A 22806-nucleotide genomic window follows, 5' to 3' on the forward strand; every position below is an offset into this window, starting at 1 on the left:
TCCGATCCGGTCAATTAACCCCTTAGATCGCACCCTATGGTTGCTAATGGCAACCATCGGCGGTTCCGATGGTTGCTATGGCAACCTTAGGCTAACAAACGCTTCCTAGTACGAAAGCCTGTTAAGCCCCGCTGGGAGGCGAAGCCTAACGGGCTTGCTGTCAGTGAATAGCCGACAGCTCTAATACTCTGCACTATGTAGGTAGTGCTGTGTATTAGAATAGCGATCAGGTCTTCATGCCTTCGAAGAATTGCATGTACCCCAAAATTATAGAATTTAAAAACTCCAGCCCGTCCCTCAAAGAACAAGCCCTCCCACAGCTTTTTTGACGGAAAAATAAAAATGTTATGGCTCTCAGAATATGGTGACACAAAAAATAAATAATTTGAAACAAAAGTGATTTTATTGTGCAGTCGCTGCAAAACATAAGAAACTATATACATATGGTATCGCCGTAATCGTACCGACCCGCAAAATAAAGTAAAATTGTCATTCATAGCGCATGGCGTACGCCGTAACAAAAAAGAATAAAAAGACATCAGAATTGCTGGTTTTTGGCCACCTTGCTTGCCAAAAAATGAAATAAAAAGTGAACAAAAAAATCGCATGTACCCCAAAATGGTACCAATGAAATCTACAGATTGTCCTGCAACAAATAAGCCCCCGCACAGCTCCAGTGGAGAAAAAATAAAAGTCCTGGCTCTCATAATATAGCGATGCAAAATGTGCAGAGTGTTCCAAAAGCGGATAAGATTGGGCACCATTTATCAGTGCGACACCAGCTACATATCTATGAAATATTATTATACCCTCTGATTATGCCCTGATGTACCCCGCACAGCTTACATATGCCCTCACATCATAAACTGAAATACCAGCAAAACCCCAAACAAAGCTACCACTAAGCAAAATCTGCGCTCCAAAAGCCAAATGGCGCTCCCTCCCTTCTGAACCCTGCAGCGTGCCAAAACAGCCGTTTACGTCCACATATATGGCATCGCCATACCCGGGAGAACCCGGTTAACAGTTTGAGGTATTTTGTCTTCAGTGGCAGAAACTGGGCACAAAATATCGTGCACTAAAATGGCATATACCTGTAGAAATTTGTAATCTTCACTTTGCACCATGCACTGAGCATTAATTTCTTATAAAAAAACAAAAACCTGTGTGGTCAAAATGCTCACTACACCCCTTAATAAAATGCCTTCAGGGGTGCGCTTTCCAAAATGGCGGTCACTACTTGGGGGTTTGTTTTACTATTTGACCCCAGAGCTCTGCCATTGTGGGCTAATGCTGCCAAAATCCCCGAAATAGGCCTCACATGCCCCTTTCACTCCAAAGCCCGGTCATATGCCCAGGCAAATAAGTGCCTTGAGGGGTGTAGTTTACAAAATAGGGTCACTTCTCAGGGTTTTACACTCTACTCTGGTACCTAAGGGCGCACTGCAAATGCGACATGGTGCCCGTACGCCTGTGCTCCGTGCTCCAAAAGCCAAATGGCGCTCCTTCAATTTTGAGCCCTGCCGTGTGCCCAGACAGCAGTTTAGGGCCACACATGGGGTATTAACGTACTCGGGAGAAATTTGGTAACAAATTGTGTGGTGTTTTTTCTCCTATTGCCACTTGTGGGGAAAAAAATTAATTTTCATTTTCACTGCCTCATTCTAATACAATCTATAAAACACCTGTGGGATCAAAATGCTCACTACACCCATATATGATTACCCTGAGGGGTATAGTTTCCAAAATGGAGTCACTTCTCAGGGGTTTCTACTGTACTGGTACCTCAGGGGCTCTGCAAATGTGACATGGCGCCCAATCAACCAAAATCTACATGCCAATTAGCACTTCTGCCGTTCTGAGCCCTGCTGTGTGTCCAAGCAGCAGTTTATGACCACATATGGGGTATTGCAATACACGGGAGAAATTTCTTTGCAATTGTTGGGGCGCTTTTTCTCCTTTTATTCCTTGTGAAAATGAAAAAAATTCAACATTTTAGTGGAAAGAATCTAGATTTTCATTTTCACTGCCTAATTCCAATAAATTCAGCAAAAAAAACAGTGGGGTCAAAATGCTCACTATACCGCTAGATAAATTCCACGAGGGGTGTAGTTTCCCAAATGGGGTCACTTTTGTGGTGTTTGCACTACTTTGGCCCCTCAGTGGCTTTGCAAATGTGACATGGCGCCACAAACCATTCCAGCAACACTTGTGCTCCAAAGCGCTCTGTCCTTTCTAAGCCCTGCCATGTGCCCAAACAGCAGTTTATTACCACATATGGGGTATTGCTGTGCTCAGAAGAGTTTGCTTTACAAATTTTGGGGTTCTTTTTCTCCTTTATTGTAAAAATGAGAGAATCTGAGCTAAAACTCAATTTTATTAGAATAAACTGACATTTTCAATTTCACTGCATAATTCCCATAAATTCTGTAAAAAAAAAAACGTGTGGGTTCAAAATGCTAACTATACCGCTAGAAATATTCCTTGAGGGGTGTAGTCTCAAAAATGGGTCTCTTTTGGGGGTTTTCCGCTGCTTTGGTACCTCCAGAGCGTTGCAAACACAACATAGCACTGAAAACCATTCCAGCAAAATCTGCTCTCCAAAATCGAAATGGTGCTCCCTTGTGAGCCCTGCCGTGGGTCCAAACAGCAGTTTATTACCACATATGGGGCATTGCCGTAATCGGGAGAAGATGCCTTACAAATTTGTAAATTTCCCCTCTACTTTGCTTTAATTCCTGTGAAACGCCTAAAGAGTTAAAACACTTTCTGAATTCTGTTTTGAATGCTTTGAGGGGTCTAGTTTTTAAAATGGGGTGATTTATGGGGACTTTCTAATATTTGGCCCTCAAAGCCACTTCAGAACTGAACTGGTCTCTTAAAAAATGGCCTTTTGAAATTTTCTTGAAAATGTGAGAAATTGCTGCTAAAGTTCTAAGCCTTCTAACGTCCTAGAAAAATAAAAATACTTTAAAAAAAAAACTATGCAAACCAAAAGTAGACATATGGGAAATGTTAACTAGTAACTATTTTGTGTGGTATTACTATCTATCTTACAAGCAAATACATTTACATTTAGAAAAATGCTAATTTTTGCTAATCTCTGAATTTTGTGGTTTTTCACAAATAAACACTGAATAAATCGACCAAATTTAACCACTAATTTAAAGTACATTGTGTTACGAGAAAACAATCTCAGAATCTCTTGGATACGTAAAAGCATTCCAGAGTTATTACCACATAAAGTGACACATGTCAGATTTGAAAAAATTGGCTGTGTCCTTAAGGGGTGTTTTATTTTTTTGTATCGTTTTAAATACATCCAATAAACGTTACTTCTTAGATTAAGTGTCACGTCCTACACTTCTGTATATTAACCTGTTAGTGACCGCCAATACGCCTTTTCATGGCGGCCACTAACGGGCTTTATTCTGATGCATACGCCTTTTCCGGTAGCTGAGATCTTGGAGCTGCACTGCTCGAGCGGGCGACTCGAAATCTGCTCGTTTAACCCCTTAGATTCGGCACTCCATAGCGAGCACCGTATCGAAGTTGTTTTAGAGGGAGGGAGCGGCTCCCTCTCTCACCCCATCAGCACACCGCTTTGCGATCACAGGGTGTCGGTGCTTTATATGGTAGGTGGGGGGAAAAGAAATAGAAAGGCCCCCAGGTCTGCCTCTAGTTAATTCCAGCTAGGCCATTCCAGAGACATGTCCTAGCAGATGCCTGTCCGTTTACAGCCTTTAACCAACGTTCGTGTGAATTTCAATGGGGCCGTTCACACGGCCGTTGCTTCCTCTATAGATTCTAGTCTATGGGGGATGCGTGATAACACATCACCCAGGTGTGCAGCAAGGATGCACCTAGGATGTGAAAAACTGCAGTTTTTCACATCAGAGGTTTCATACGCTCGTGTGAATCTAGCCCTGCACTGACAGGCAAATAATACACTGCAATACAGAAGTATTGCAGTGTATTATAAGAGCGATCGGATGATCATAGTGAAGTCCTCTAGTGGGACTAATAAAGTCTAATAAATTTTAAAAAAATTAAAAACCCACCTTTACTAAATGATTTACTATGGAAAAAAAAAAGGAAAACACATATTTGGTATCTCCATAACGACCCCAACTATAAAACTACTAGGTTACTTAACCAGCTCGGCTAAAGCCTTAAAAATTAAAATAAAAAAACAATGCCAGAATTGCGGTTTTCTGTTCATCCTGCCTTCAAAAAAAATTTGATCAAAAAGTCGCATGTGCTCCAAAATGGTACCGATAAAAACTACAAGATGTCCCACACAAAAAAAATCCCCCATACATAGGCGGAAAAAAAAAGTTAGGGCACAAAACAAATAATTTTGCAAAAATTGTGTTTTTACTGTGTAAAAGTAGTAAAATATAAGAAAACTATATAAATTTGGTATCATCGCAACGACCAGCTGAATAACGTTATTTTGACCACACGGTGAACGGCGTAAATTAAGGATGCAAAAAATTTTTATAAAAGTTTATAAATTATATGTACCCCAGAATGGTGCTATTAAAAAATAAAACTTGTCCCGCAAAAACCAAGTCCTTATACAGCTATGTCGACGCAAAAATAAAAAAGTTATAGCTCTTTCAATGCGATGATTGCAACCGGAGGCCTAACCATGGCCTTGGTGCCTGCCTTTTATGGAAGACAATGAGGACCCGCCTCTGGCGGGTTCTCATAGGCTTTCTGTCAGTGTATGACTGACCGCTCCAATACACTGCCCTACGTATGTCGTGCAGTGTATTAGAATAGCAATCAGAAGTGCAGGCCTTCAAGTTCCCTAGTGGGACAAAATAAGTTTCAAATTAATATACCCAAAATTGCCTTTTTTTCTATAATACGTTTTTTATTATTGGAAAAAAACTATACATAATTGGTATTGCCACGTCCGTAACGACCCAAACCATAAGGTTGTTATGTAATTTATCCCACACGGTGAACACAATAAAAAAAAATATTAAAAGCAATGCCAGAACTGCCGTTTTTAGGTAACCACATCTCACAAAAAATGGAATAAAAATTGATCAAAAAGTAACATTTACCTCAAAATGGTACTAATAAAAACAGCCCGTCCCACAAAAAAAAATCCCTGACACAGCGTTGTCCACTCAAAAATAGTTGTTAGAATATTGCGAGACAGAAAACAAATGATTTTTATAAAAAATTATTTTATTGTTCAAAAGCTGCAATACACGAAAAAACTATATAAATTTGGTGTCGCCGTAATCGTATCGACCTGCAGAATAAAGTGAACGTGTAATTTAAGGTGCACGGTGAATACCGAAAAAAAAAAAACAATTAAAAACTAATCCAGAAATGCATTTATTCCAAAATGGTGCCAATCAAATCTACAGCGTGTCCTGCAAAAAAACCAGCTCCATCAACCGAAAAATAAAAATGTTATGGCAGTAGTAATGGGTTGATGAAAGAACATCCCGATGTGCAGGCCGGAGGGGGAACATTCCTTCAGTTTCAGGGCCCTAGTATTTAGGAACGTGGAAGGGAAGGGACATACAGTAGCACATCTGATGGAAGCGAGGGAGCCCATATTATACCAGGGCAACACTTTCCCAGCAAAATGTCCCAAACTACAAAGGAGGAAAAGTCCCTAAAAGAAGGATAAGAAAGGATATCAGTGCGACACTGCATGCACATAACTGATCGCTTCACAGCGTACCACACATCTACTGATAATTGTATTATTTACCGCATTATTATGCCCTGATGTACTCCGTACAGATTACATATGCCCCACGTTATAAACTGAAGTACCTGTATTACTCAAACAAAACTTACCACATAAAATCCACGCTCCAAATGGCGGTCCTTCACTTCTAAGCCCCACGGTGTGCCCAAACAGCAGTTTATGTCCACGTGTATGGCATTGCCATACCCGGGAGAACCCGCTTAACGATTTATGGGGTAAGATTCTCCAGTGGCACAAGCTGGGCACAAAGTATTGTGTGGTGGAGCGGCATATCAGTGGAAAAATTGCAATTTTCACTTTGTATCATCCAGGGCATATTTAATTTCTGAAAAATACCTGTGGGGTCCAAATGCTCACTACACCCCTTTGATAAATAACTTTTTAAGGGTGTCGTTTCTAAAAATGGGGTCACTTCTTTTTTTTTTTTTTCTGGTACATCAGGGATTTTGCAAATGCAACATTGTGTCCGCAAACCATTGCAGCAAAATCTACGCTCAAAGTCAAATACCACGCCTTTTCTTCTGAACCCTCCCATATGTCCAAAGTCCCATATGTTCCCATAATTCATTTTCACGGCTTATTTCTAATTAATTCAGCAAAAAACCTTTTGGGGTCAAAATTCTAACTATACCCCTAGATGATTCCTCAAGGGGTATAGTTTCCCAAATGGAGTCACTTTTGGGGTGTTTCCACTGTACTAGTACTACAGGGTTTCAGCAAATGCGATATGGCGCCCAGAAGCCATTCCAAAAGCCAAACTGCGCTCCTTTCCTTATGAGCCCTACCGTGTGTCCAAACTGCAGTTTATGACCGCATATGGGGTACTGCTGTACTCTAGAGAAATTGCTTTACAAATGTTGTGGTGCTATTTCTCCTTTTAGTTCTTGTGGAAATGGAGAAAAAAAATGGTTAAACCTACATTTTATTTTGGAAAAGTGTAGATTTTCATTTTCACGGCCTCCTTCCAATTTTTTCGGCAAAAAAACCTGTGGGGTTAAAATGCTCATTATACCCCTAGATAACTTCCTTGAGGGGTATAGTTTCCCAAATGGGGTCACTTGTGTGTTGTTTCCAGTGTTTCGGCCTCTCAGGGGCTTTGCAAACGAGACATAGCCACCACAAACCATTCCAGCAAAATTTGAGCTCCAAAGCCAAATAGGTCTCAGAAGGGAAGGATCGCTGTCTTGTGTACAAAAAGACGTTTATAACCACATATGGGGTATTGTCGTACTTGGGAGAAATTGTTTTACAATGTAGTGGTGTTTTTTCTCTTTCAGTCCTTGTGGAAACGAAAAAGTTTTATTGGAAAAAATTTTACTTTTAATTTTCATAGCCCAATTCTAATAAAATCTATGGAACACCTGTGGGGTCAAACTGCTCACTACACACCTAGATAAATTCCATGTGGGGTGTAGTTTCCAAAATGGGGTATTTTCTGGGGTGTTTCCTTTGTTGTGGCACCACAAGACCTCTTCAAACCTGACATGGTGCCTAAAATATAATCTAATAAAAAGAAGGCCCCAAAATCCACTAGGTGCTCCTCTGCTTCTGAGGTCTGTGTTTCAGTCCGTCAGCACACTAGGGCTACATGTGGGATATTTCTATACAATGCAGAATCTGGGTAATACATTTTTAGTTGTATGTCTCTGGTATAACCTCCTGTGCTACGGAAAAAAAATTATAAAAAATGTAATTTGTAAATTTCACCTTCACTTTGCTTTAATTACTGTGAAACGCCTAAAGGTTTAAGAAAATTTCTAAATGCTGTTTTCAATACTTTGAGGGGTGCATTTTTTTTGCTTTATGGAGGTTTGTACAGTATGGACCCCTCAAACATACGTCAGATCTGAACTGTTCCCTGAAAACATTACTTTTTTTGAGTTCTAAGCCTTGTAACGTCCTAGAAAAATAAAAGGATGTTAAAAAAACGATGCCAACATAAAGTAGACATATGGTAAATGTTAACTAGTAACTATTTTGTGTTCGATTTACGATCTGTCTTACAAGCAGATACATTACTTCTTCTTTCTCTTCTTTGTAAATTTCTATCCATAGTGTTGGTGATCCACTGGATGATTGTATAATTCTCACAACTTGAACACCTCACAACTGGTTAGATCATTGCTGTAAAATCCCGTACAAGTCATTACTTGCTAGTAAATTTCAGAAGTAATCTGGACTTCCTTTGTAATTTAAGACAGAATTCTTATATCTTTATACCACTTTTAATTTTCATACTTATACAACCTTTAAATGTTTTAGATCATGGCAATCTCAAGGTATGGAAGCTTCACACACACCTAGCTTGATCAAATGTGAAAATTTGCTTCCTTAGGCGGGCGAATTTGCTATTATGGAATCAAAGTTCCCCCATATAAGACAATGGAGGCTTATATATGGATCCATATTTGACAATTTCAGCCTCCGTTGTCTAATATTCTTGAAACCGCTTTATTGTAGAAAGTTTACATACATACATGCTAAAACATGGGAGCAGAGTATGATTCACTTTTATTTTATTTTTTCTGCAGGGAGGAAGAGGAAGACAAGTTAATAGAAGCAATGCTCCAAAAGAAAGGTAAGGGGCTCATTGGAGGTGACCTTGTCTGCTTCCATGACAAGTATTTGCAAAGTTAAGATTTAGAAAAAAAAAAAGGTGGACATTATCTGTGAAGGACTTCTGAAGAGTTTTGCATTGTGATTGGATGTAAAAACATAGTACAGACAATCCACTATTCTGGCATCAACCTATCTGTTGGATGCAACATTTTAATGTATACGTTAATGTCCCATAGATTTAATCCTTTTTTTTTTTTTTCTATTTTTTTTTATCTTTTATGGTATTATTATATAAAATAGTTGTGCTTTACCACCTCTACGTAGCAGTTATTTTGGTTCGGTAGTAGCATCAGTCTACTGCAGTATTAACATAATATATTATTAGTCTGTGACATTTGCCTTGGTGTTGGAAGCTGTAACTATCCTATGTAACTGCCACTTAGTTCAATATACCCGAACTTCACATATTAAAACTAGTTGTGAAACAGATATGCTCAAACATCTCATGTTATATTATTATTTAGATATCACTCCCAAGTGGTGGATAGAGCTGCCTATACACACACTAACACATTAGAACGCATTAGATTAAGGTAGATGGATCCCACCAATATTTGAAGGTGTGATGGGGCCTTCTGACGGTCACCCAGCAACAGAGGTCAGTGGAAGAGGATTGGGCATGTTGGATTTTAACATTCCCGATCCTTTGTTCTACTGGGATATTAAGTGCCTAGCAGCAGCTTGTCTCCCTCTCCCTTATTGAATAAACATGAATGCTAGTCCAAACATGCATGATTATGAGGAGATACCTGTCGGCTGAACAAGTGTTTAGCCCACAGATATCCAATGTGGATGGCCAGCGTTGGTCTATCTCACAATTTCCCTTCCGGTATCCTAAAGGCTAGGTACACCTTTTGAAATTAAATTTTTTCTTTTTTTTAAATTCAATGTATTTTTCGATTCTTAGCATTTTTTTATTTGTCTTTTATTTAAACAAAAAATGTTTTTGTTTTTAGAATACTGTTTCCAGGTACATTGTATACATAGAAGCTGTATCTTTCTCTCTGAGCATGTTTCATCAGTTGAACTGAACTGACTGCTCGGCTGATACGCATTATCTAGCCAATATCACCAGGACCCGCTCTCAGCTGAGCCGTCCGTTTAACTGAATTGACGAAATCGACAGAGAAAGATACAGCTTCTATGTATACAGGATACATAAAAGCTGTATTGTAAAAATATTTTTAATAAGTTAAATTAAAGTAGATTAAGCCCTTACCGCACCAGGACGCACCGATACATCCTGTATTGCAGTGCTTTAAGGCACTGGGACGTACTAGTGCATCCTGGATAAAAACTGTCACCCTGTTTCACAGTTGATCGGCACAGTAAAATGGCAGGGGACCAATCTCAGCAGTCCCCAGCCCGGTATCGCTGTGATAGGTCAGTCTGCTGTGACTGACCTATCACAGCTCCTTGTGAATGTGTAGGTGATGGCGCTAGCTAAGAAACTGAGCAAGCGCCATCACCGCCGGGTATCTGTTGTCCGATGCCCCGCTGTAACGGCCAGGACCGGAGCTAGGCTCTGATCTGGCCGATTAACCCCTTAGCTGCAGCGATCGCTGCATCTAAGTGGCTTCCAGCCTGTCGGCAACCATGATGGTTGCCATGAGCGCGGGTGTCAGCTGTTTGTCACAGCTGACATCCTGTTCTAACGGCCAGGACCAGAGCTAGGCTCCGATCTGGCCCATTAACCCCTTAGATGCAGCGATCGCCGCATCTATGTAGTTAGATCACACCCTATGGTTGCTAATGGCAACCATCAGAACCGGCGAGGAGGGGTAGCCGTAGCCTAACAATGACTTCCTAGCACGGAAGCCTATTCGCCCCCCGCCGGTAGGCGAAGCCTAATAGGCTTGCTGTTAGTGAATAGCTGACCGCTCTAATACAATGCACTATGTAGGTAGTGCAGTGTATTAGAATAGCGACCAGGGCTTCATGCCTTCATATCCCCTAGTGGGACAAAAAAAAAAAAAGTTAAAACAAGTTTAATAAAAATACTATAACAGCCTTTTTTTCCCATAATAAGTCCTTTATTATAGGAAAAAAACGGAAAACATGAAAAAAAAAGTACATATGTGGTATCACCACGTCCATAATGACCCGAAGTATAAAAATATCATGCTATTTTACCCGCACGGTAAAAAAAATTCCAGAATCGCTGTTTTTTAGTCACTACCCCTCCCAAAACCAACTAAAAAAAGGGAACTAAAAGTTGATTGTACCCAAAAATTATACCATTAAAAACTACAGCCCGTCCCGCAGAAAACAAGCCCTTACACAGCTTTTTTGACAACAAAATAAAAAAGTTATGGCTCAAATAATATGGTGACACAAAAAATTATTTGAAACAAAAGTCATTTTATTGTGTAGATGCTGCCAAACATAAAAAAACTATCTACATATGCTATCGCCGTAATCGTATCGACCCGCAGAATAAAGTAAAATAGTCATTTATAGCCCAGTGTGAACGCCGTAAAAAATAAAATACAAAAACACTATCAGAATTGCTAATTTTTGGTCACCTTGCTTGCCAACAAATGAAATAAAGAGTGATCAAAAAATCGCATGTCCCCCTAAATAGTACCAGTGAAATCTACAGATGGTCCCGCAACAAATAAGTCCTCACACAGCTGCGGGGGAGACCAAATGAAAAAGTTCTGGCTCTCAGAATATGGCGATGCAAAATGTGCAGAGTGTTCCAAAAGCAGATAGGATTGGGCACCATTTATCTGTGCGACATCAGCCACATATCTATGAATTATTATTTATTCACCCCATTATTATACCCTCTGATTATGCCCTGATGTAACCCGCACAGATTACATATGCCCCCACGTCATAAACTGAAATACCAGCAAAACTCCAAACAAAACTACCACTAAGCAAAATCTGCGCTCCAAAAGCCAAATGACGCTCACTCCCTTCTGAGCCCTGCAGCGTGCCCAAACAGCAGTTTACGTCCACATATATGGCATCACAATTCCCGGGAGAACCCGCTTAACAATTTGCGCTATTTGTCTTCAGTGGCATGAACTGGGCACAACATATTGCGCACTAAAATGGCATATACCTGTGGAAATTTGCAATTTTCAGTTTGCACCATCCAATGAGCATTCATTTCTAATAAAACAAAAAACCTGTGTGGTCAAAATGCTCACTACACCCCTTTAAAAAATACCTTGAGGGGTGCAGTTTCCAAAATGGGGGTCACTACTTGGGGGCCCTGCCATTGTGGGCCAGTGCTGCGAAAATCACCCAAATAGGCCTCACACGCGCATTTGCTTTCACTCCTAAGCCCTGTCATATGTCTAGGCAAATTATAAATGCCTTGAGGGGTGTAGTTTACAAAATAGGGTTACTTCTCTGGGTTTTACACTCCTAGTCTGGTACCTAAGTGAGCACTGCAAATGCGACATGGCGCCCGTACACCAGTCCAGCTAAATCTGTGCTCTAAAAGCCAAATGGCGCTCCTTCCATTTTGAGCCCTGCCATGTGCCCATACAGCAGTTTAGGGCCACACATGGAGTATTGCCGTACTCAGGAGAAATTGGGTAAGAAATTGTGTTGTTTTTTTTTCTCCTATTACCCCTTGTGAAAAAAAAATTGGATGCAAAACTACATATTATTGGGAACAAAAATAATTTTTCATTTTCACTGCCTCATTCTAATAAAATCTATGAAACACCTGTGGGATCAAAATGCTCTCTACATCCCTAGATGATTACCCTGAGGGGTATAGTTTCCAAAATGGAGTCACTTCTCAGGGGTTTCTACTGTACTGGTACCTCAGGGGCTCTGCAAATGCGACATGGCGCCCAAAAAACAATTAACCAAAATCTCCTTTTATTCCTTGTGAAAATGAAAAAAATTCAACCCTTTAGTGGAAAGAATGTCGATTTTCATTTGCACTGCCTAATTCCAATAAATTCAGTAAAAAACAGTGGGGTCAAAATGCTCACTATACCGCTATATAAATTCCATGAGGGGTGTAGTTTCCCAAATGGGATCACTTTTGTGGGGTTTGCACTATTTTGGCCCCTCAATGGCTTTGCAAATGTGACATTGCCTCCGCAAACCATTCCAGCAATACTTGAGCTCCAAAAGTCAAATGGCGCTCCATTCTAAGCCCTACCGTGTGTCCAAACAGCAGTTTATTACCACATATGGGGTATTTTTTTTCTTTATCAAAGATTTTTATTTTGAAAATACTAAAAATATAACCACATACACATTGTTTCATAAATTTACAAACTTTGCACGCAGTGCAATATAATAACTTCAATATCGCATAAAATGTATAGAAACAGCAGTAGGAGGTAGCCTCCCAATCAGCAAGTATAAGCTAAGTAAGAAATGCAATGAGAATAACCGTACCATAAGTGCAGCGGAATTAGTGCAATATTTAGGGAAACCAGTCGCCACATTTGGATAAGAGTTGTCGCATATAGGTGCACATTATACTTTAGACTAACACAGACACAAGACAACAAAGGGAAACACATACGGACATAGCACATAAAAGTTGGCATATAGGCGTTTCAAAAGAGGCCATCCAGCCAGAGAGGTAGATCAGTACCACCCCGAAATCCGGACCACACTGCCCAAGTGCGGACAAAGAGCTCAGATTTACCCCGATCAGCGGACATCAACTCCTCCATCCTCATAATCCCGTTCACCTCCGTTACCCATTCCTTCAAAGAAGGCACAGTACTGGACTTCCAATGACGAGGGATCACTGTTCTCGCTGCCGTCAAAAAATGCCGAAAGACACCCGTTTTGAGGTGTGGGAGTGATTCAGGAACCATGGAAAGTAAGCCAATGGAGGCTGAAGTCTGGACCTCAGTATGAAAAAGTTTGTTACCAAGGTCAAAAATTTTTCTCCAAAAGGGACGGAGTTTAGGACAGTCCCACCAAATGTGCAACATAGTTCCAGGAGCCTCCCCACACCTCCAACACTCGTCAGATACATTAGGAAATATCCTATGCAGCAAAGCAGGACATCTGGTGTGTATCTTATTATTTTTTTCCTGAGCGAAACACGAGGTCGGTAACTTGTGCGCCAGGAAGAAAGATGTGCCCCACTCTTTAGCAGAATGTCGAGTCCCCAATTCCTCGTCCCATGCTGTAGTGAATGTCAACTGAGAGTAATTGTATTTAGGTAGAAGGATCCCGTGTAAGTAGGACAACACATTAGAGGGGGCAGCAGTAAACAACAAATAGTGCTCCAGAGGAGTCTTATCCTGCAGCAATACAAGACAATCGCCCATGGAGGAAAGATAGGAGCGCAACTGAAAATAGGACCACCATATTGAACGTCTCCCCGGGCAGGCCTCAGAGACAACAGTCTATGACAAAATTTCACACTCAGGTGTAAGAGTCTTAGCCAAATAACCACCGTCCTGTCTCTCCCAACAGAGGAATGTGTCCACACCCACCGCCGGAGGGAAGGAAGGGTCATCAAAAAGAGGAGTCAGAGGACCTGGACGGTGCTAGGGGAGACATAGCCTTCTCAATGCGCACCCATTGCTTACCCGCATCTGAGCGGAACCAGTCTACCAATCGCATGAGAACCGCAGCTTGGTGGTAGCGTTTAAAGTCTGGCAAACCCGCGCCCTCCTCCACTTTTGGCCGACTAAGGACAGCAAAACTAATACGAGGCTTAGAGGAGCCCCATACAAATTTAGTTATGGCCCTATGCAAGGTTTGGAAGAAACTTGTTGGTACTATGATAGGGACGGTCTGGAATATGTATAGGAAATTGGTCAGAATGTCCATTTTAACTGCGTTAATGCGCCTTAACCACGATATGCGGTTCCCGCCATACGACATTAGATCCTTCAAGGTACGCTGCAGAATGGGTGTGTAATTCAAAGTGAACAAATCCGACTGTTGTGTGGGGATATGCACCCCCAAATATTTTAGAGATTTAGATTGCCACTCAAACGGGAAGACCCGAGCGAGATGAGTGGCTAGAACAGTATCAAGAGATATATTTTACTTTAAAATTACTCAAATGACCAAATCGCTCAAATTCCCCCGTCAAAGATGGCAAGGAAATCATCGGATTCATAATGTACACAAGGAGATCATCCGCATAAAGCGCCAATTTGTGATGGTGTGCGCCTACACATACGCCATTGATATTAGGGTTCCGCAGTGCGAAGACCAGATGTTCCATGACCAAAACATAGAGTAGAGGTGAGAGTGGGCACCCCTGCCTCGTTCCATTAGTAATAGACAGTCAGATAACAAACCATTAACTCGAACACGGGCCGTAGGCCCATGATACAATGCCATAATCCTATCCACCATAGTGGCGCCAAGGCCAACCTGTATCAGGACACTACGGAGAAACACCCAATGTACCCTGTCAAAAGCTTTTTCGGCATCGACCGAGAGTAAACACATCGGTATCTTACGGGTTTGGCAGTATGATGTTAAAAGAAGGGTCTTATTAGTGTTATCCCGCACTTCTCTACCACGTACAAACCCCACCTGGTCATCCGTGATCAGGGCAGGTAAGAACGCCAAGAGTCGAGAGGCAAGCAACTTCGCGAAAATCTTAACGTCTACATTTATCAACGATATTGGCCGGAAATTTTCGCACGACGTCGGATCCTTACCCGGTTTTGGTAGAAGGGTAATATGGGCCTCAAGGGACTGAGGTGCAAAGGGACACGAGGAAGACACGGAATTAAAGACTTTCGTCAAGAATGGAGCCGGTTGATCTTTAAATGTCTTGTAGAATTTATTATTAAACCCATCGGGTCCTGGACTTTTGCCCAAGGGAGAGTCTCCAATAGCACGCTCCACTTCCGTTTCCAAAAAATCTTCCCCAAGTCCCAAAGCCTCCCCGTCCCCCAAGGATGGCAACGCAGTGTCGTGCACATAACGGTCTATTTTATCCCACAACGCATCCGCCTGCATATCCTGAAAATGGCCTTTAAGATTATATAAGGCCGAGTAATACTGTCTGAAGAAATCAGTGATGCCCATCGGATCATGAACCTCACCGCCCGAGGGAGATGTAATTTTAGGGATATACGACGCCCGTGTGCGAAGATGCAATATCCGTGCCAGAGACCTGCCACATTTGTCAGCAAATTCGTAAGAATGTCTTCGCATCCGGTCCCTGAACCGAGCGTGAGACTGGTCTATCCGAGAACGCAAGGATTCTCTCGCTGTAGTAAGTTCCGCAAAAATCTGAGAGGAAAGAACGCGCTTATGACAGGATTCAAGATCCCGTATCTGAGTAAGGAGCCGCGCAATAGCTACCCCTTTTTCCCGCTTCAAACGTGCCCCATGTTGTATCAGGACTCCTCTAACTACACACTTCAGTGCCTCCCACTGTAATGGTAATGGGGTGGTTTCATGTGCATGTACCTCAAAAAAGCCGGTTAGCGAGTCCTTAAGGGCTGACACACATACTGAGTCACGAAATAGATTATCGTTAAGTTTCCAAGACTGGAAATTGGGTACCGAGCTAGGAAATGTAAGTTTCAGAAATACGGGGGCATGATCTGACCAAACCATAGGGCCCATTTCAGAAGTAGGATGCCAGGTAAGCAAATGGTGGCTAACAAGAAAGGCGTCCAGCCGACTGTACATATTGTGTAGCGGGGAGAAGTAAGTATACTCTCTTACCTGAGGGTGCAGAATCCTCCACACGTCAATCAATTGCATGGAATGCATCACAGTCTTCAAGGTTCCCAAGTGGGACTTCGGAACCGCAGACCTGCCCGAGGAGGTGTCAAGTCTGGAATCGAATGTCAGGTTAAAATCACCGCCCACAATTAAGACTCCCTCCGTGAACTCCTCCAATTTCCGCAAATACGTGCAGCACGCCCGAGCCTGATCCTGATTGGGGAGGTACAAATTAGCCAAGGTGAACAGCTTATTCCGAATGGACAGTTTAAGAAACACATACCGACCACCTGGGTCAACTAGGACGTCTATGAGTTTATGAGAAAGTGACTTATGAAGACATATACTAGCGCCCTTAGACTTGGATTCCGGGTTGGCACTGTGGAACCAGACTAGATAATAACGATTCGTAAACTGTGGAGTGTGGCCCACCTGAAAATGAGTCTCCTGTAAAAACAAGATATTTACACACTCTTTGTGCATGTTGTACAATATCTGCGAGCGTTTTTCTGGGACATCAAGCCCTCTAGCATTAAAGGTACAGACTTTCAACTGTGCCATCTCCAATGCACGTAGTACGAGCAAGCCCAAAAATGTGCTACAGCGATGAAGAGAAAGACAAGGAAGGGAGACACGACAACAGAGACAAACAAGTGGGTGAAACAAGCACCCACTCCTTGATCTAATCAAGGAGAAACCATCCAATATACACCGGAGATAACCAGTGAGACCCTAAGAGGAGAAGTGTCAGGACAAGGTCTAGCCAGCGCCCTGCACCCCCCAACCCAGCAAATTTTATATAGCAAATAACGATATAACAGGAAAGAAAGGAAAACCAAGGCACTTAGCATGATACCCCAAAATAATTAAATAAGGGTGTAACACCCCTAAATACATTCATTGTCAGCATAAATGCACATACAGGTTAGCAATAAAGGAAAATAATAAAAATTATAAACATTCACGTTTGTAGCGCATTGACAGCAATCAATCAGCATCCGGTGGCCACCAGATCTCAAGCAGCAATCACCTAGAACAAAATGCAGACCCAAACAGCAATGTCTACATGAAACTCCGGATACAATTGCCTCAGATGATAAACACAATAACCGTTGCAATTAAACTCTGACAGCAGGCCGCAAGTAGGAGACATTAGAAGGGAATCACATCGGCTCAGCAGGACGACCATCATGACGCCTCATAGGAGAAGCAGGAGAACGACCTCGCATGCGTGACCGTGGACGCGGCGGCGTGATGGGAACATAAGGCCAATCAGGAAGAGAAACTCTCTAGGCAAGCGGAGAGCAGCGCAGAAATCCGGAACATCCCCTGGGTCCCGAACACTCAGCAGTATCCCGTCCCTGCGAACCTGCAGCTGAAAGGGGTGACCCCAGGAATAGGAGATTTCGTGTTCTCTCAAGACATCCAGTAAAGGACGTAGCACTCTGTGCTTGTCCAGTGTCATCCTGGACAAATCAGACAGCAGCTGGATCTTGACCCCCTGTAATAAAACCTCGCCTTTATCTCAGGCCTTCCTCATGATCTGCTCCTTAAGAGAAAAGAAATGGACACGGCATAGCACATCTCTAGGCCTATCAGGATCCGGGTTACGAGGGCCTAGAGTCCTGTGAGCTCTATCCAGCTCCAGAGGATCATCATTTATACGTCGTCTCAAGACGGTTTACATAACGCTCCATGTCCTGTTTAGTGGGCAATGCTGATAACTGTCGTCTCAGGCCCTGTAAATCATCCCCTAGTACAGCAGAACCACTCGTGAGAGGAGGGATGAACAGCCAAATCTCTGGGAGAGGTAGAAGGCAGCAATGCAGACCCCAACACCTGAGGGGAGGATGAAGGGGAAACCCGGCCGCCATGAAAGGCAGCGCTATCACAGCCCCAGAAGAGCACGGCTCTATCCCATCCAGCAGGGAGGGAAACTGCCTCGGAGAACCCGAGATCGAGGAGAAGGTACAATCAGTACCTGATGCAGCAGCGCCGGCCGCAGATGACAGCCCCTCTGGAAGCGAAGTCCCGGCGCCATCTCGTCTCCCTTCCAGCGGCGCCGGTCAGGAATCTCTCTGGATGGAGCCGGCTGAAGACATCTGCCGTGTACAATAAGGAGTCCCCGTGGAGGCCTTGGATTTCCTGACCATCAGGTAAGTAAAATGTTGCTTATTAATGTGCTTATGATCGGGTTAGGGAAGTGCAGGAACGGAGCTCTCAAGCAGCACGTCTGGTCAGCGCCATGTCCAAGCCACGCCTCTCCTACATATGGGGTATTGCTGTGCTTAGAAGAGTTTGCTTTACAAATGTTGGGGGGCTTTTTCTCCTTTATTGATTGTGAAAATGAAAAAATATGAGCTGAAACTACATGTTAGAAAAAATTTAGATTTTCAATTTCACGGCATAGTTCCCATAAATTCTGCAAAGAAAGGTTGGGGTCAAAATGCTAACTATACCCCTAGAAATATTCCTTGAGGGGTGTAGTTTGCAAAATGGGTTCACTTTTGGATGTTTCCGCAGTTTTGGTCCCTTCAGGGCATTGCAAACAGGACATGGCACTGAAAACTATTCCAGCAAAATCTGCTCTCCAAAATCCAAATGGTGCTCCTTCTCTTCTGAGCCCTGCAGTGTGTCCAAACAGCAGTTTATTACCACATATGGGGCATTGCGCAATCAGGAGAAGATGCTTTACAAGTGTTGGGGTACTTTTTCTCATTTATTCCTTGTAAAAATTACAAATTTTTGAAGTTGTTTCAGAAAAAAGTAGATTTTCATTTTTACAGACTAATTCCAATAAGTTTAGTAAAGAAACTATGGGGTAAAAATGCTAACTAATATACCCCTAGATACATTTCTTGAGGGGGTAGTTTCCAAAATGGGGTCACTTTTGGGGGTTTCCACTGTTTTCGCACCACAAGACCTCTGACATGGTGCCTAAAATATATTCTAAAAAAATGGGCGGCCACAAAATCCACTAGGGGCTCCAAGGCCGGTGATCAGTCCATTAGCACACTAGGGTTACGTGGGATATTGCTAAAAGCTGCACAATCTGGGCAATATATATTGAGTTGCATTTCTCTGGTAAAACTTTCTGGGTTTTTTAAGAAAAAAAATTATTACCAATGAGTTTTGGCAAAAAAAAAAATGAACATTTTAAATTTCCCCTCTACTTTGCTTTAGTTCCTGTGAAACACCTAAAGGGTTAAGAAACTTTCTGAATGCTGTTTTGAATGCTTTGAGGGGGTCTTGTTTTTAAAATGGGGTGATTTATGGGGACTTTCTAATATATAAGGCCCTCAAAGGCACTTCAGAACTGAACTGGTCTCTGAAAAAATAGCCTTTTGAAATTTTCTTGAAAAATATGAGAAATTGCTGCTAAAGTTCTAACCCTTGAGTCCTAGAATTTTTTTATTTTTTTTAAAAAAATGATGCAAACATAGTAGACATGGGAAATGTTAACTAGTAACTATTTTGTGTGGTATTACTATCTGTCTTACAAGCAAATACATTTAAATTTAGAAAAATTCAAATTTTTGCAAATTTTCACAGAATTTTGGAGTTTTTCACAAATAAACACTGAATATATCGACCAAATTTTCCCACTAACATAAAATACATTGTCACGACAAAACAGGCTATGTCCTTAAGGGGTTAAGAAAGTACATTTAAAGAAAACAAAGATATCTCTTCCGGAGTGCTTCATAAAATATATTTAGTTGCCCATTCCTTAATAAATAATTTCTCCTTTCCTGTTTTGATATGAGTTTTAATAACCCTACACAATCTAAAATCCTCTGCCTGAAAAAACCGACCATTCACTAAATCTCAGCCTACCTTCCCATACACCCTGGGTATTTCACACATTTCTAGTCTTTTCACTTTTGTTCCATACATTTTTTATTTTTTTTAGATTTCCACAGAGATTCCAATAAGAAAAAGAAAGGGAAATTCAAACCAATGAAAGTCCTCAAGCTCCTATCTCCAAAACAAGATACAAAAACAAAGAGCCCAAAGGACAAAACTCGAGAGCAGGAGGATGGAGCCAAGAGGTAGATCGGGATTAAAGTGGAAGCGGAGATGAACAGCAGAATGCTCACTCCATCTTTGTTGTGCCTTCTCTTCCATCCAAGACTCTGCTGACCATTTCACAATGCACAGTGAAGAAGTCTCTTGATAAAACGTGACTCGACATACAAGTAGTCCTATTTGCCGCAACTGTCTATCAGAAACTGCTTCACTAACTGTATTGGACCATGATTCTGTTGACTCTTGAGGTTGAAGTAAAATGACTTGGCACTAGCTTAATGAACAATACTTATATATACTCAGATCTTTCCACACTTCTCTGGTCAGAGCTTTTCTGTTCTTTTCCAGCCTTTAAATAATTTCCTCAGCAAAAGTTGATTTGGTACAAATGTTTTCTAGATCCAATAGCAATCTTTTTATTTTTTTTGTTATCCGAACGGATTCCTCCAAAGGGAGAAATGCATGAGATGGGACTTTGGCTAATAAAGGGGAGGGGGGGAGGGTAGGTTATCACAAGTTTCCATGTGGCCTAGTAGGGCATGTGAAAAGGGGTTGTCTAAGGCAGACAACCCCTTGACCGTAATCTAATCACAAAGGGTCTTTTCTACTGGGACCCCCCCAGAATTCTGCTATAATCTGTGGAAAAAAGTGTCAGTTAGTGTTTGTTTGATTTTCCTATAGCGCGACCACGGGGAAAATTAAGCATTACACAGTTCACATTGAACAGGTCTCTGTGTAATACAGAGCAGAATAGGTCCTCCAGGGCGATATATGATCTTTGTTACCACTTGCCAAAAGATAAGTATCCTGAACAGAGGACTCTTCTCTATTAACTCTCTAATAGAGCATATAAAAATGGGTTTTCTAAACTGGACAAACCCTTTTAATAACCTCTTCAGAAATTTCCAAACTGTCTAATGAACTTTCAGATCAATAGACCATAATTACATCGCTGGAAATGATTGCACAGATTATTGGTATGTTCATTATTGGCTGTACTCTTGTGTGTTTATGGCAGCCTTTACTTATGTAAAAAGGTATCCAGTTTGAATATCCATATATTCAAGGATTGGGCATGCAGATGAAAATTACATTACATGATTTCCCACCGGCTCCATTCACTAGACTTGTGGTAGTATAGTCATAGCATCATCTGTTGCCATGGTGATCACACTTTTACTGACTTTTTTTTTTTTTATTATTATTCAGTGACAGGCCTCTAATTAGACATTCCTTCGATTTTTACCATATGTATATGAGTAATTCCTCATGGGCTGCCATATTACAGAAATGGGATTGTGATCCCCTTGCAGACAGGAACTGATGTGAGTACAGCATATTTTGACACTAGATAGATAACAGGTAATAATGTTTCATGCATACTTTCTTGGGTATATCCAGTATTTGCTGCTAAGTTATTAAACTGTTTGCATAATAAGAGTTTTGCAGCTGGGGGGACCGCCATACAGAGAATGGATTGGCCAACCGCAAATGTAGCCAGCCAAATGTTTTATTTCTGCTGCCTATATCCAGATTGCTTTAGTAAAGGGGATGTGTAAGTTACATATAACAGGCTATGGGTGATTTTTTTATATTTCACAAACCTTTAGAGAACCCAAACCAGCTGCATTTTAAAATAAAAGCATTGTCTCGTCTTCATTGAGATGCAAACCATTCTTCTTCTGTGGCTTTGCTTGTTTGTGCCATGTCATTTTACTTCAATTTTCTTTCTACGATGTGTTTTTTTTAACCATGTTCTTAACTAGAGCTGCACCAGAACAAGTTACTCTGATCACTGTCTAGCAAGAACTGCCTATGGAAAAAGTTGAGGCCATTTTAATGATATGTTATAGAGCCAAAAGAATAATGAAAAGATGTGTGTACTGCTATTTGTGGCTGAACTACAGTTTCTCACTGTAAGTGCACAGCTATGGCTAAACATTAACATTATTCCAGAGCTCACACTGGAGGGGTTACCCGAGATTGGGAAAAAAAAAGAAGGGTCTGCATTATTTCATATACAGCGACACTCTTCTCCATAGCCTGGGTATTGCAGCTTCTTTATTTTCTTGAATTGGAATGAGCTGCAATACCAGGCACAGCCCATGGATAGGGGTGGTGCTGTTTCTAGAAATAAAACAGGCCCTCCTTTTTTCTAATCCCGAACTAATGACCTGAAACATTGCAACATTGAATAATTTACTGCATTCCTCAGAAAATGTTTGTAAAAACTTTTAAGGTAAAAAAAAAATATTAAGTTATTGCACATGTTTTAAAAGCTAAGGATTCAACTTTTATTCAGGGGGACTGGTACTTTGAATTAAACATTATTCAGTTCCAAATATATTTGGTATGTGACAAGTGAATGATGGCTGCCCAGGGTGCTGGGGCTTGTCTTCATCAGTGCCATTGGTATTCGAAGTACAGTGAAGGAAATAAGTATTTGATCCCTTGCTGATTTTGTAAGTTTGCCCACTGTCAAAGACATGAACAGTCTAGAATTTTTAGGCTAGGTTAATTTTACCAGTGAGAGATAGAATATATATATAAAAAAAAAAAATCACATAGTCAAAATTATATATATTTATTTCCATTGTGCACAGAGAAATAAGTATTTGATCCCCTACCAACCATTAAGAGTTCAGCCTCCTCCAGACCAGTTACACGCTCCAAATCAACTTGGTGCCTGCATTAAAGACAGCTGTCTTAAATGGTCACCTGTATAAAAGACTCCTGTCCACAGACTCAATTAATCAGTCTGACTCTAA

At 41.4% G+C, this 22806-nt stretch overlaps 1 protein-coding gene across 1 annotated transcript in view; it reads left to right on the forward strand.

The window, feature by feature from the left end:
* MICALL1 (MICAL like 1) overlaps positions 1-22505 on the forward strand; it is a 131927-nt gene extending 109422 nt beyond the window's left edge. Inside the window, exons 15-17 of the mRNA XM_075833670.1 lie at positions 8275-8321; positions 19923-20061; positions 21248-22505. Coding sequence (XP_075689785.1) covers positions 8275-8321; positions 19923-20061; positions 21248-21362 — 301 coding nt within the window. The 3' untranslated portion in view covers positions 21363-22505. The remainder of the gene's footprint in view (positions 1-8274; positions 8322-19922; positions 20062-21247) is intronic.
* Positions 22506-22806: the final 301 nt, after the last annotated feature.

This window comes from Rhinoderma darwinii, chromosome 7 (genome assembly GCF_050947455.1).
Source record: "Rhinoderma darwinii isolate aRhiDar2 chromosome 7, aRhiDar2.hap1, whole genome shotgun sequence".
Classification (NCBI taxonomy): Eukaryota; Metazoa; Chordata; class Amphibia; order Anura; family Rhinodermatidae; genus Rhinoderma; species Rhinoderma darwinii.